We start from the raw sequence: 13,937 nt of genomic DNA on the forward strand, positions 1-13,937 counted from the left end.
GTGATGTCACTTGTAGTCCGACAGTGAAGTCGGGGCACTTTTGTTTTCCGACTTTGCAAAATCGAATTCCCGAGTTCCCGTACACACTTGGTCTGAAGTCGGAAAAGTCTTCCGACCATCCTCGAATGCAGAAATCATGATGATAGTTCTAGGGTTTGGTGTAGTCACAAGTAAAAATGTCCACAAACATTTAGGTGATTTCAGTTTTCTGACATATTAAGCGACGTAACCTTTTTTTTTCTTCACGCTTATGCTGAGTTTGACTTTGTCCCATGTGCAGTCCATCGCAGGCTCTATAATTATCTACAATTATGTAAATACTGTATTTTACACACATGCCATGCCACATTATTGCCACACAAAAAACAACAACTTGCAGATTCACTTTGAAAAATCTGCGGGACTTTTGCATACCATCATTGACATATTTGTTGCATTTAGGCCTGTGCAGTGTGCACACAAAATTATTCTCAGTCAGGCTGTTTTAGGCTGTTGTAAATGAGAATGGCCATTAGTCAAATAAAATCACACCTTTCTGTCTTAAGATTTTTAATAGCTTAGTGATAAACAACTCAACATTAATATTTCACAAGAGAAAAATAGATAGTATGATAAAATTTAATTAAATTATTCTGCTTCCTGACAACAAATAATGGTGTAGTAGTATAAAAAGAGGACATGCAGTTCATATATCAATAATGTCTTTTTTTCGAGGTGAAGGAAAGCATCATATATACAGTACATATACAGTATATTTTACAGTATTTCTTTCTATTAATGTCATGTTGTGTTTTTTCTCTCTGTCCTAAAAAAATGTTAACCTGACAAATTGGCTTTTTAATGGACTGTAAAACCATTCTTGATTATTCATCCATCCAATTTTGACACTGCTTGTGTGAGTTGGAACTGATCCCAGTTGACTTGGGGCGAAACTGCTTTCCAGCCAACTGCAGTATTTATCGATTCATTTGAAAATATATCTATATATTACAATTTATTATACTGATTAAAATCCCTAAACGGGAAATTCAATTTATAGTCTGCTGTATATTTTGTGGCGCACACCACCCGGAGTACCAAATCAGACACCTGCATGCATGCAAGGGGAGATATAAGAGTGAAGGGGTGCACAAACAGTGCTGCATCTTTTGAGCTAGGGGGTGGGGTCAGTGCCTTGCTCAAGGGCACCTCAAAGTAGTTAGGAAGCACACCCCCATTTCTCCAACATCTAGTTCCAATATTTTTGGCCGCAGCGGGACTCCACCTAAACTGCGCGGTTCCAAAGCGCAAATCCTTTCAGATGAGATACGATAATGGTGTCCCCACTGGTAAAACTTCAAGATAATATCAAATGGAGAGTTACCCTGCAAATCCCATCTCTAAAATACAAAAATGACATTTGAACCAGCACACAATGTAAAGTTGTCGCCAAGTCAACAGCATTGGCAAGAACCAAATGCTCGGTTATTACTGTAAAATTGCATGAACAACACACACCCGTGTATAATAAAAAAATGAAAACACCCTTATAAAGTCTTCTTTTTTTTCTTTGTGTTTGGGTATAATACAGTGCCCCAATATGCTGGTATCCTTTATTATCAGAGTGACTGAATGAATGAATGTACAAAAAATCAAAACATACCAATAAAGTGTAACATTTTGAAAATTAAAGTTTAAAGTTAAAACTATGCTCTTTTAGATAACTTTTAAGAAGTTGTAAAACATGCTTTTGAAAATCTTGTTCTTGCACTGAACGTAATTTTAATAAGATCTTCACAAATCGCTTCATTTTATTTTAATCCCGTCAACAGCTGCTGTTAAATGTATTTTTAACTACAGTATGTGAGGCATGTTGAGATCTGTTTTCTTATGAAATGTGCTAGAAATCTGTTATTCTATTTATTTTTTTCAAACCCTATACTTACCTGTATGTATTGGTAAAGGTCTAAACATTGTGAAAATGTTTCAATATTTTCTACCCTAACTTAAAAGTTACTCACTGGATTTTACTGTAATTGGTCTGTAAGGGTTAACATAACACTATTATATATAACATCTTCAGCTGAAATTGAATTGTTATTGTAAACACATGAATTTTAAAATACTGTGTCACAAAAAAGGGGGGGAAATAGTGAAGCGCATGACTATTCATGATACAGATGTCAAATTACAGTTATTGATCAACACTCCTTAACAGAAACATTTGTGAAATTGAAATGCTTCATTAATGTAACTTCTCTGAGAAGCCGAAACTGACTCAAAATTATTCATGATTCTGGATGCTGTCCTTGTTTTTGTAAATTGATTGTGATACATTTGTTAAGCTTTGTCTGTCCAAATACTGTTTTCTTATAGTGTTTTATAAAACAAAACACAAAAAATGCCAGAATGCTTAAGTGACAGAATGTGTCTCTATACAGCCTGTGGCTATACAGTACAGCCTCTTAGTTTAAAGTTTTAATAGCACAAAATATGCATCACCTAAGTTGAGGTAGAGGTCCAGTTTCCCCCGGTGGAGTTCCAGAGTGATGTAGTCGCCTCTCTGGCCCTCGCCGTGCAGCAAAACCCCACTAGCCTGCTGAGTCTTAAACAGCAGCGAGATGACATCTTTCACGGTGGACATGGACTTTTGGTTGAATCGATACAGCAAGGAGCTTCTGCCGTCAAAGTCTGCCACGTAGGACTCTGGAACGGGGGAAAACACAGCAATGCTTGATCAGTGTGACAGCTTGGAAAAACATGACAATGAAAAGTGGAGTGCGCCTGCAGTCAAAATGATCTTTATGATCTAATTTTCGGCAAATCCAGGTCCAGAAAATAAAAATCCTGCCACAGTTTGGCTTTAGCCCCTAGTGCTCTAGCTCACTAGCTCACTAGCAGGTAAACGAGCACCATGGGTACTAGCTAGCTAGCTGCCTAGCAGGTAAACAAGCACCATGAGAGCTTGCTAGGTAGCTAGCTAACTAGCACTTGAGGCTAAAGCCAAACTGTGCCAGGATTTTTACTTTCTGGACCTGGATTTTGCACCTCTGCTCATTTTGAAATTTGCTAATTCTTTTTAAAGCTCATTAGCCATCTTTAGCATTCCACGAAAACTAATGTGTCCCCTTTTTATGGCGTTAACTCCTAAAAGTATTGTTTTTTGTTATTTGTGGCGGAACAAAACAAAACTTTTCTAGTGTCTCGCAGAAAAAGGCTATTTTGGTGTCAGAATGCCCACATGGTCTACTACAGTGCGGCATGTGAAAAATGGTTCCAATATGCAGTGGCTGTGGGGCAAAAGAATCGGTCATTATCTGTGTTAATGTTCATGTCTCCCCTGAGGCGTGGGGCACGCGGTTGCAGGACCTGCTGCTTATCTCCTGAAGGTGCACAATGGCTCGGAAACTAACATGACACACATAGCGAAAAACACTCTTCAGCGGGGGCAACTTGTTCCTCAACCGTGCGCTTTAACTCTGCAGGCCTCTTGTTTGTTTTATACCACTCCTGTTTGTTTTGTGATCTGTGAAGCACTTTGTGTAGCCTGGAGCGCTACGGTGTGCTCCATAAATACAAAGTAATGCTATGCAAGCGACTGCGCCCGTGGCCCGCCACAGTCGGCTCTCTCCGCAGAGGAGGGAGAATAAAAAAACACACAAAAAAAGCTGCAAACATAATATTTTTTAACAAGCTGTTTCTTCACAAACCGAAACAGACTAATCAAAGTAACTGGCTAAAATAAAGTCAATCCTGCTACCCGGGGAGTCCTAATTACAACAATTACGATGAATCAAGTGAAAAGCAGGACCGCGTGACTGCACAGGCGCTGCGCTTGTATAGTTGGGGTGCGAGCAAAACATCAATTTCTTGATACAGACATCAAGTTTCTACTGTTTATCTTGTTTAGTGTTGCAGGGAAACTGGAGTCTGTCCCAGATGACTGCTCTACATCCTGGATTGATCGCCGGGGCAAAAGGCCTACATGACTGCACAGGCGCGCCATTTTAGGGCACTTGGACGGTGGACCAATTATTACATTTGCAATACATACATACGTTTCCAACCATTTGTCTTGTGTTCAGAGTTGTGTTGGACAGAAGCTACAGTTTAGCCAGGATGATTGTGGGTAGTCGCCGCCTGAATCGCTCTCCAAAATAGATTGGAGGTTGGCTCAATGCTAATAGTGTTAGGAATGTTACTTTATAAAATTAGTTATAGTTACCAATTATTTCTTTTTTTTCAGTAACTGACTTAGTAATTGAATTACTTAATGATAAAAATAACTCATTACCAAGCAAAACAAACATTTTCACTCATTTAATTTTGTTTTGCTTTATATTGAATATTTATTTTATTATTATTAGAGAGTTAATCAAAAGTTCCTTTAACGCCACACATTTTTTTGACGCACGATTAATGACCGCCCCCTTTTTGGAAAGCCTATAATGGGGGAATTCCAGTCGCAACGTAGCAGACACGTCCACATTAAAATTTAGCAGTAATTAATTAAATAATAATGCATATATTTGTGGAGACTGGGGTCAAGTTGTATTTATATTATATATTTTCTTATACATTTTATTGCACATTTAGAACAGATGTAAAATTTGCGATTAATCGCACGTTACTTATTGAAGTCATGCGATTAATTCTGATTAAAAATTGTAATCACCTGACACCTCTAATTGTTATTATTATTATTATTATTATCATTCATTATTAGTATTTTTAGCAATTTTCAAAAGACATTTAATATACGTTTTTAATGAAAAATAGGGGAGGGTGAGATCATCCCCCAAAAAACAAAATACATATTTAAAAAAAAAAAAAAATGAGTATGTCAAATCCGAGGATGCTGAACCGTAAGTAGACAGGGGTTGATTGTATTTGATAGTAATTCTAAAATATTTTGTGGCCACCATCAAAGTGTTTGAGTAAATACATTTACAAGGTATAATAAAAAACATGACAATTTGACAAAAAATAAAAAATAAAATAATTATCAACGATTCTACATTTGTACATGATGTAAATCTATGTCTTTGTAACATGTTTGTGACATGATTTCAAAAAATACCGCAGGGGATTATTTATTATACTGCGTTCTACACACACCATTTCACAGACTGCTGGACCAATGGCGAGTACAGACTTGGTTACTATGACTATATGGGCGGTGCTAGAGGTGGCTGTACTTAGAGCCCCAGATAAAAAAAAAAAGAAAGTGACTCCAAGTAAGGAACACACAAGCTCGGACAAGATAACATGGATTGTATTTTTCCTTGTGGAAGTAATTACCGCTCATTCATTGCAACCTTTTCAGAACTAGGTCAATAACAACAGATTTACTTTATTGTTTAATATCGCACTTGATGGGTTTTCAGGCACTCCAGAGATCCAACTATTTGTATACAGGCAATTAAGGGGTCTTTTTTTGTCCCCTTTATAGGGAATAATGTGTTACATGTTATCGCCTATCACAACTGTCTGATGCCAACCCCTGTTGTGCTGTTGGTCGTTGTTTGCAGTTGATCCGACTGTGGTGCGTTCAATTTTAATAACAATAACTGTGATCTCTGCGAGAAAAGCAAAGTGTTACGCTCACAATGAAAATGACATTTCAATTTACAAATGTCTTCCCTAATGCCGTAACGGCTGAGAAGAACACCTCATCCTCTCTCATCATTTGTGCACCTCATCGTTCATAGAGTGTACAATCGATTGGTGGCGAGGCAGCATTTTGGCCGTCACCTCAACATAATCCTTCTTGTGAGAGACGTCATGCTCCAACATGGCAACGCGAGCCGTGCATGACAATGTGACTGCAGATGAGCTCTGCTAAAGCGGCCGGTTTCATTTTCCTTTGAAGGCTGAAGCTGATCATCTGAAGAATACGACGGCAGAGGCAATGGCCAGACAGCGTTTATGTTTGTCTAACACTGACGCTGAAGTGTGTGTGAGGCAGCCGGACGCCATAAAACTGCTCATTGTGACATTGTCCACCACGCTCACTGCTTTTAATTGCCTCATTTTCAAGTGAATCCCTTGGAAGTGTTTTTTTTAACAACTGCGGAAAACTGTTATCATGTGAACTCATGGGATACATCATTAAGTACACCTGCATTTATAACAGCCCAAAATGCCTTCACTGGGATTCTAATGTGCTGTTTGAGATACTAATTTAACATCTTTGTTTGGGGTTTACAGCTATGCTGCATCCTAGTGAGAGCTGTTCATTGTACCTAAATAAAGGAACCAAAATATTAGAACCAGATCTAAAAATGACACTACAAACTGCAACCACAATGATAAATCTGTTGTTAAATTAATAACCTATGATGGCGTATTAAGGTCACCTAGCAAGAAAAAAAAAAATGAGAGCAAGACTAGATTTAAAGTCCTCAGACAAGATTTAAAGTCAGCATGACAACATTTAGTCATCCTGACAATATTTAAAGTCGTCATGGCACGATTTATAGTCATCGTGATGAGATTTGAAGTCATCAGGACTACACTTAAATTAATCAGGATGAGATTTAAAGTTGTCACGACAAGATTTAAAGACACAGTGATGAGATTTATAGTCATCATGGTGAGATTTATAGTCATCATGATAATGTTTAAAGTCATTGCGACAACTTTCAAATTTATTGTGACACGATTTAGTCACCATGATGAGATTTAAAGTTGTCATGACAAGATTTAAAGACATAGTGACGAGATTTAGAGCCATCATGGTGATATTTAAGGTCATAATGGTGAGATTTAAAGTCATCATGACAATGTTTAAAGTCATCGTGACAACTTTTAAATTCATCGTGATGAGATTTAAAGTCACCATGATGAGATTTAAAGTTGTCGTGATAAGATTCAAAACCTTCAGGGTGAGATCTAAAGTTGTCAGGACAAGATTTAAAGTCATCATGGAAAGATTTAAAGTCATCGTGACGAGTTTTAAAGTAATCATGATAAGATTTAAAGTCAACACCGCGAGGATGAGATGACAGTATGGTGAGTCATGTCACGATGAGTCAGTCCTGAGAATCCTGAAGTACGATGTCTACGGCAGCATTAAAGGCAACCAGTCACGTTGAAATTTAAATCTCATCATGACAACTTTATATCTCGTCTTGTCTCATTTTTTTTCTCACTATGTGTTCCTTATACACTATCATAATAAATCAATCTGAGAATTTTTATCTTCATTCGTCATAATTTTTGATCCAGCTTGTGTGCCATATCTCATTTGACAGCATACCTATTAGGGTAGCAGTGAGTGCATATTGTTATACAATATGCATACATATCTATTTTTGGACCGATATTATATTTGGAGCTTTTTAGAGTGCTTTTCTTTTTTTTTTTTTAACTCTTTTACTGCCAAAAACCTTAAATGACGTTTAGTAAAAACCTACGGAGGAGCCCTTTGACTGCCAGACGTTTTCAGAAACGGGATGTCGCCAGTGCCAGCCGATTTAAGCATTTTGACTGATCTTTCAAGGTCCACAGAAAATGTTGTGTTTGGACTATGGAAACACACATACTACCAAATGAAAGATTGAACTCTCATCTTTCATCAGAAAAAAAAAGTTTGTTTCTACCTCTACAAAAAACGGAGAAAAAGAGCTTTTTGTGAAACGGTGTTATTTCATGCACTCTAGTGAATTGTACACTTCTTTTTGTCCATGAATGATGCCACAAACACCTAAACAGTGCTTTACTTCTGTAAAACGCTTTCACCAACAATGAAAAAGTGTTTTTAGTTTGCAAAATACGTTTATTTCCATTCAACAGTGTAACAATTTGACAAAACAATTTCGCTAACTATTTACAAATGTGTGCAACTGTGGTACTACTTACAATTATGTGGATGTTTCAAATACAGTTTTTCTTTTTGTAACGCTCTCCTGCGTGCAAGGAGAGGGAGCAGGATTCGCACAACAGATTACTTTCACTTTCATTGTCCGTTTCGCGTGCAGACGTTACACTTTCTTGACGGCCTTTTTTTCCGGGGAATAAATAGCAAGTAGCAGACTGTACACACTCCTCCAATGAATATGCATTGGACTCGGGGCACTCTTTGTCGTCCAATTGAACGTCCGCCTGAGCGTGGTCGGTTGTGCTCCGCGTTTTCCGGTGTCAGCATCGCTAGCCCGTGAACCTTTATAACGTCGTCATAGCCGCCACGTCAACGCTTCCAACTTCACCGTCAACCTCAGAGTCACCATCATCATCATCGATGATGATCATCGTCGTCATCAATGTGCTCTTTAGCGTTGAAAATTCCCAACTGTGAGCTGCTTGCAACATTGTCCGCTTCCTCCTCCATCTAGCTCCGCCTAACATATTCTACTGCCGCGTGAATGCTTCCAACCACGGAGTCACCATCATCATCATCATCGATGATGATCATCGTCGTCATCAATGTGCTCTTTATCGTTGGTCGATGCTTTTCGTCTTTGAAAAAAACGGCTCTAGCGTGAGCTGCTTGCAACCTTCATTATGGCTTCTTCAGCCATTGTCCCCTCAACACTCTAGCCCCGCCTCACGTCTTCTGCTGACGCCCACCCGATCTTGTCAAAAGAGAGTCATCGCTGCCCTCTAGGGGCCAAAAATAGTCATTAGTCTCACTAGACCTGCTTGAAACTTTCAGCACAGCTCCGCAAGGCTTCCCTGCACCCGTTTAAAAAAAAAAAAATTAAAAAAATGGGTGGACGTCTTTTAACGTCTTTGGCGCTCCTCCGTAGGTTTTTGCAGAACGTCATTTAACGTCTTTGGCAGTAAAAGAGTTAAAAGACGTTCACAAAGGTTTTTTTTTTGGGGGGAGGGAACGGGTGGAGGAAGCCTTGGCCAGCTGTGCTGAAAGTATCAAGCAGTTAGTATAATGCCTATTTTTGGCCCCTAGATGGCATCGATGACTCTTTGGACAAGATTGGGTAGGCGTCAGTAGAAGACGTGAGGCGGAGCTCACGCTTGAGCATTTTTTTCAAAGACGAAAAGCGTCGACCAATGCTAAAGAGCACATTGATGACGACGATGATGGTGACTCCAAGGTTGACGCCGAAGTTGGAATCGTTGACGCGGCAGCTATGATCACGTCATAAAGCCTCACCGGTTAGCGATGCTAACGCCGGAAAACGCGGAGCACAACCGAGCACGCTCAGGCGGACGTTGAATCGGACGACGAAGAGTGCCCCGAGTCCAATGCATATTCATCGGAGGAGTGGGTACAGTCTGATCATGGAGAAGACACTGGTTATGGACTACGATGCCACCATGAATGGAGCGGATAAGATGGATCAACCACCCGGTATAGGAACTGAAGGACATGAGGAAGCCAGACGTAACACCACCGTAACGTCACCGTATCATGATCCTGAGAGTAGACTTGATGGCAACATGGCCAAACACACACTGCAGTATATACTTGCTATTCTCCGGAAAAAAAAGCCAGCAAGAAAGTGTAGCGTCTGCACGCTAAGGTGCCATCGCAGTGAAACTAATCTGTTGTGCAAATCCTGCTGCGTCGCCTTGCACGCAGGGGAGTGTTACAAAAAGAAAAACTGTATTTGAAACATCCACACAATTGTAAATAGTACCACGGTTGCACACATTTGTAAATAGTTTGCCAAATTTTTTTGTCAAATTATTACACTGTTGAATGTAAATAAACGTATTTTGCTATCAAAAAACACTTTTTCATTGTTGGCGGTAGTGTTTTACAGAAGTAAAGCACTGTTTAGGTGTTTGTGGCATCATTCATGGAAAAAAAAGGTCTCAAATTCACTAGAGTGCATGAAATAATATCGTTTCACAAAAAGCTTGATTTCTCCGTTTTTTGTTTCAGAACAGAGCATTTGGGTGAAACTAACCATTTTCTATTGTTGATTACTGAAAAACGGAATAAGGTAGAAACAAACTTTTTTTTCTGCTGAAAGATGAGAGTCCAATCTTTCATTTGGTAGTGTGTGTGTTTCCATAGTCCAAACACAAATTTTCTGTGGACCTTGAAAGATCAGTCAAAATGCTTAAATCGGCTGACACTGACGGCATCCCTTTTCTGAAAACGTCTGGCAGTCAAAGAGTTAATAAAAGAAAACTAATTTGAAGTTTGAACTATGGATGCACATATTCTTGTGTCTGTGTGTGGGGAGGGTGGGGGGATCAGCTGCCTAGCACAGCGGCATCACGTTAACATGCACATTGCCCTCCCTTTAGGGAGATTATCAATCTCCTGTCACACACCAGACGCCTTCTCTTTAAAAGCGCGTCAGGTATGTCAATAGCATGTGCACCTTGACGCAATGCAGAGCGAAAGAACTCCATACATGATTTTAGCTCCCATTTCCTTGCTATCTTGTGACCTCGAGCAAAGATAAGATGAGAGTTTTAAAATCCAGAATTAAAAGTCAAACATTAGCATATGAAGATTGTAGGTTTAGCAGTGGAGTTCAGTGTTGCTGGATTTCATCAGAGAACATCTCACCGAGGGGCATAGGTACATTTTGCCACTCAATAAATGCTTACAATATTAGTTTTCTGTCAACAACTAATACACTAATCCATCTCTTGTACCAAAACATGCACTTGCATGGCTAGAAAAAGACTGCGGTAAACAGATATTGGCAATCTCAGTGGACACGCACGCACATTATAAGGTAAATTAAATGCATGGCTTTGCTTTACAAGAGTTGTAGGCAGCGAGTGTGTGCATAGTTATATAATGCTAAGGTGTCCTTTCAGTCGTTTGTGCATTTTCGGATTGCGTTTCTCTTAAACGCCAGCTGAAACAACTAGGCCTTTTATTTTAAAGGGGATTGTGTGCCTGCGATCTGAAAGAGTTGTGGCTTTACTATTTTCATAGACAGTGCATGATCGCTCCAGCATAAAAACGGGCACATCTTGATTTTTCGTGGCCATCTGTGCCCTGGCGGGACGGTATGGCGATTTTAAAGGGAAAGGGAGTAGCCACTTTGATTGGCTGCAAATCAAGTTGACTGTGTTTACACCTGCAAGGACGTAAACCGTATATTTCTAACTGCGCCAAGTTGCATGCGTCTGTGAAAATACCAACACTTGATGTCACCCGCCCGTGTGCACATTTCGACCACACTTCACGACAGACTTGCACTGAGCATGAATATAAAGCCCTGGAATGGACAGTTTGATTACATTATAATATCTATTGTTTTTATCTCCCGCTCTATATTAGTGAATTAAATAAATAGATAAACACATTGATAAAAAAAAAGTAAGGTTACACTGCAGGGGGCAGGGTCAGAGGTGGCACAGTTCGTCACTGTAGGGTGGGTGCTTGTGAATGCCCCCCTTGACACTGACACTGGAGAGTTTACTCAGGCATAAAATAAAACATCTTAGTTTCAAGTCAATAACCTTCCTCACTTGACTTCCATGCATGCAGTCTCTCTGTCTCTGAGGCTGAATTTTCACTGCATGATTCAAGTGACAGGATTCAAATTTTTTGCTCTGAAGGGATATAAATGAGTTTCACGGTAGTGTAAACAAAATAATACATGGAATATCTTGTGATTCAAATCAGGTCTTTTCCCTACAATAATTCTTAACAATCAGTTCATCTACTATTATGTAAAACTTGGAGGATTAACATTCCAAAAGTATCTGTCCATGTTTTGGTCCCTAAATATAGAAGAGGGCAAGGTATGCAGATGAACGGTATATGGTACTTACTATAGGAACAGCCGTAGACTTCCACTCTGAGGCCCATCCAGCCACTTGGATTCCAGTCGAGAGGGACAAATCGAAGGAAACGGGCTCTTACATAGTGGGAGAGCTTGTTCTGAATAACACCCTCCGAATTGATATTCCCCACCAATGTCTGTGACAGAAACAAGACATGTAGGCTTATGACAACTCATCAGTATTAAGGCTGGCAACTGTTTTCACAGTTAAAGGAGATACTGCAGAGGTGGCAAATCCAGGTCCAGGAAGCAAAAACCCTGCCACAGTTTAAAATAGTTGCCATGTTTATGAATAGCTGTGACGTGTTCATCAAATGATCACAACACCAATATACCCTATTGTTTTAAGCCCCTTTGAACTTACTAGCTTGTTTGGGTAGTGATTGGTCCGGTCTCTTGAAAATGAGCCATGTTGTACTGTGGAACCAATACTGAGTACAGCTTTTGTCACCTTAACAAACCACTGAGGTTAATGGATGTTTTTCCTCTGGTCCCCAACCTTTTTCCCGCCAGTTCAAGGTAGTACTGATTTTTCGGTAGGGTGGTTGTCGGTGTGCATTCCTAATCGGGACATATATAGTCCGCTCTTTGATTGTTAATTATGTCATGATCAGTGATCCACACATTTCTAATGTACCATAGTTAACCTACATAATATTAATTATTCTATACACATCTAATGTACCATGTCTATACATTTAATGTTATATATCAGGCTTCCTCACTTCTGTTCCTCAAGAGCTGGTGTCCTGCAGGTTTTAGATGTATCCGTCCTTTAACACAGCTGATTCATGTCATCAGCTCTTCAGCAAGCTCTGACGAAGCCCATAGTTAACCTACATAATATTAATTATTCTATACACATCTAATGTACCATGTCTATACATTTAATGTTATATACCAGGCTTCCTCACTTCTGTTCCTCAAGAGCTGGTGTCCTGCAGGTTTTAGATGTATCCGTCCTTTAACACAGCTGATTCATGTCATCAGCTCTTCAGCAAGCTCTGACGAAGCCCGATAATGATCCTGATCTTTAGAATCAGCTGTGTTGGAGGACGGAAACATCTAAAACCTGTAGGACTCCGGCTCTCGAGGACCAGTAGTAAGGAGGCCCAGTTCTAATGGTGCACACTTATATCATATTTAATCATCGTATAAAGCTCCAATGTACCATATTTAGATTATATTTAATGTTCTACACAACTCTAATATGAAATATTTCTATCAAAGTCAGTAATCTAATGTATTGTATTTGAATATTGAATGTTCTATTTACAGCATATTTAACCATATCAAGCCTGAACCATGAAATATATGAGAGAAAATGCTGATTCTTTGTGAATAGAATATTTATTGGTCTTTTGAACAAAAATAAATAAATATATTTTTGGAAAATCAACTTCCACATATGACTTTTGATTTGTTTCATGTTTGATACATCTGGTCACAATGCTTTAAATTCGTACATTCATAACTGTAAAAAATATAATATTAAAACATATTAGTATGTCCAAAAATCTGGAAAAAAAATTATACTATTATAGAGTATAAGTGTCTCTCCTTTCTCAATTGGGTTGATATTGCACGGTCGCTGGAAAAACCATGAGCTGTGTGATACTGGCCTCTAATGGATTATCCATGAAATGCATGTGTCAGATCATATACGTAAGGGTTTTAATGGGAAAAAAACATTATACTCATTAAACTGAGGGCTCAAAATATCTTGTATTTTATATGATACATTTGACGTTATAGGGTTATATTCCATTTATTTATGATGTATACACCTGTAGCATTTATACTATAGATAATGTTATATAACATACACCTTTACTTAATGTACAAAATCAAAAATGTGTCACTTGAAGCACATCATGTGCTGCAGCCTGAGATGAGGTAGCAGAGGATGAATACGTAAACTAGAGGCAGAATATCAACAGACACCAAGGCAAACCACAGGAAGAGGTCTTTCCTCTTGGCTTTTGCTTTTGAAGTACACGCCACTATTCTATTTACAATTGAAAGATAAGAATCATCATGTGGTCGAGATATATCCTTTCATATGTGTCCACGGGGAAAAAAAGAAGCATTCTCACATCCAGTAACAAAACACGGAGCACATTTGTGAAGCATCATTTGTCTTTTTCCTTTTCTGCTCCCAACAAAGCCAAAGGGATATACTGTAGACTGGCAAACAGAGAGCGGCTGAGGCAGAGAGACAATGGAGTCTCTCCA

General features: G+C 39.0%; 1 protein-coding gene across 1 annotated transcript in view; it reads right to left on the minus strand.

Moving 5' to 3' along the window:
* Nucleotides 1-13,937, minus strand: part of LOC144060422 (contactin-associated protein-like 5) — a 147,702-nt gene that overhangs the window by 81,194 nt on the left and 52,571 nt on the right. Inside the window, exons 4-5 of the mRNA XM_077579967.1 lie at nt 11,692-11,839; nt 2,482-2,685 (exon numbers count right to left, since the gene is read on the minus strand). Of these exons, the coding sequence (XP_077436093.1) occupies nt 2,482-2,685; nt 11,692-11,839 (352 nt within the window). The remainder of the gene's footprint in view (nt 1-2,481; nt 2,686-11,691; nt 11,840-13,937) is intronic.

This window comes from Vanacampus margaritifer, chromosome 11 (genome assembly GCF_051991255.1).
Source record: "Vanacampus margaritifer isolate UIUO_Vmar chromosome 11, RoL_Vmar_1.0, whole genome shotgun sequence".
Classification (NCBI taxonomy): Eukaryota; Metazoa; Chordata; class Actinopteri; order Syngnathiformes; family Syngnathidae; genus Vanacampus; species Vanacampus margaritifer.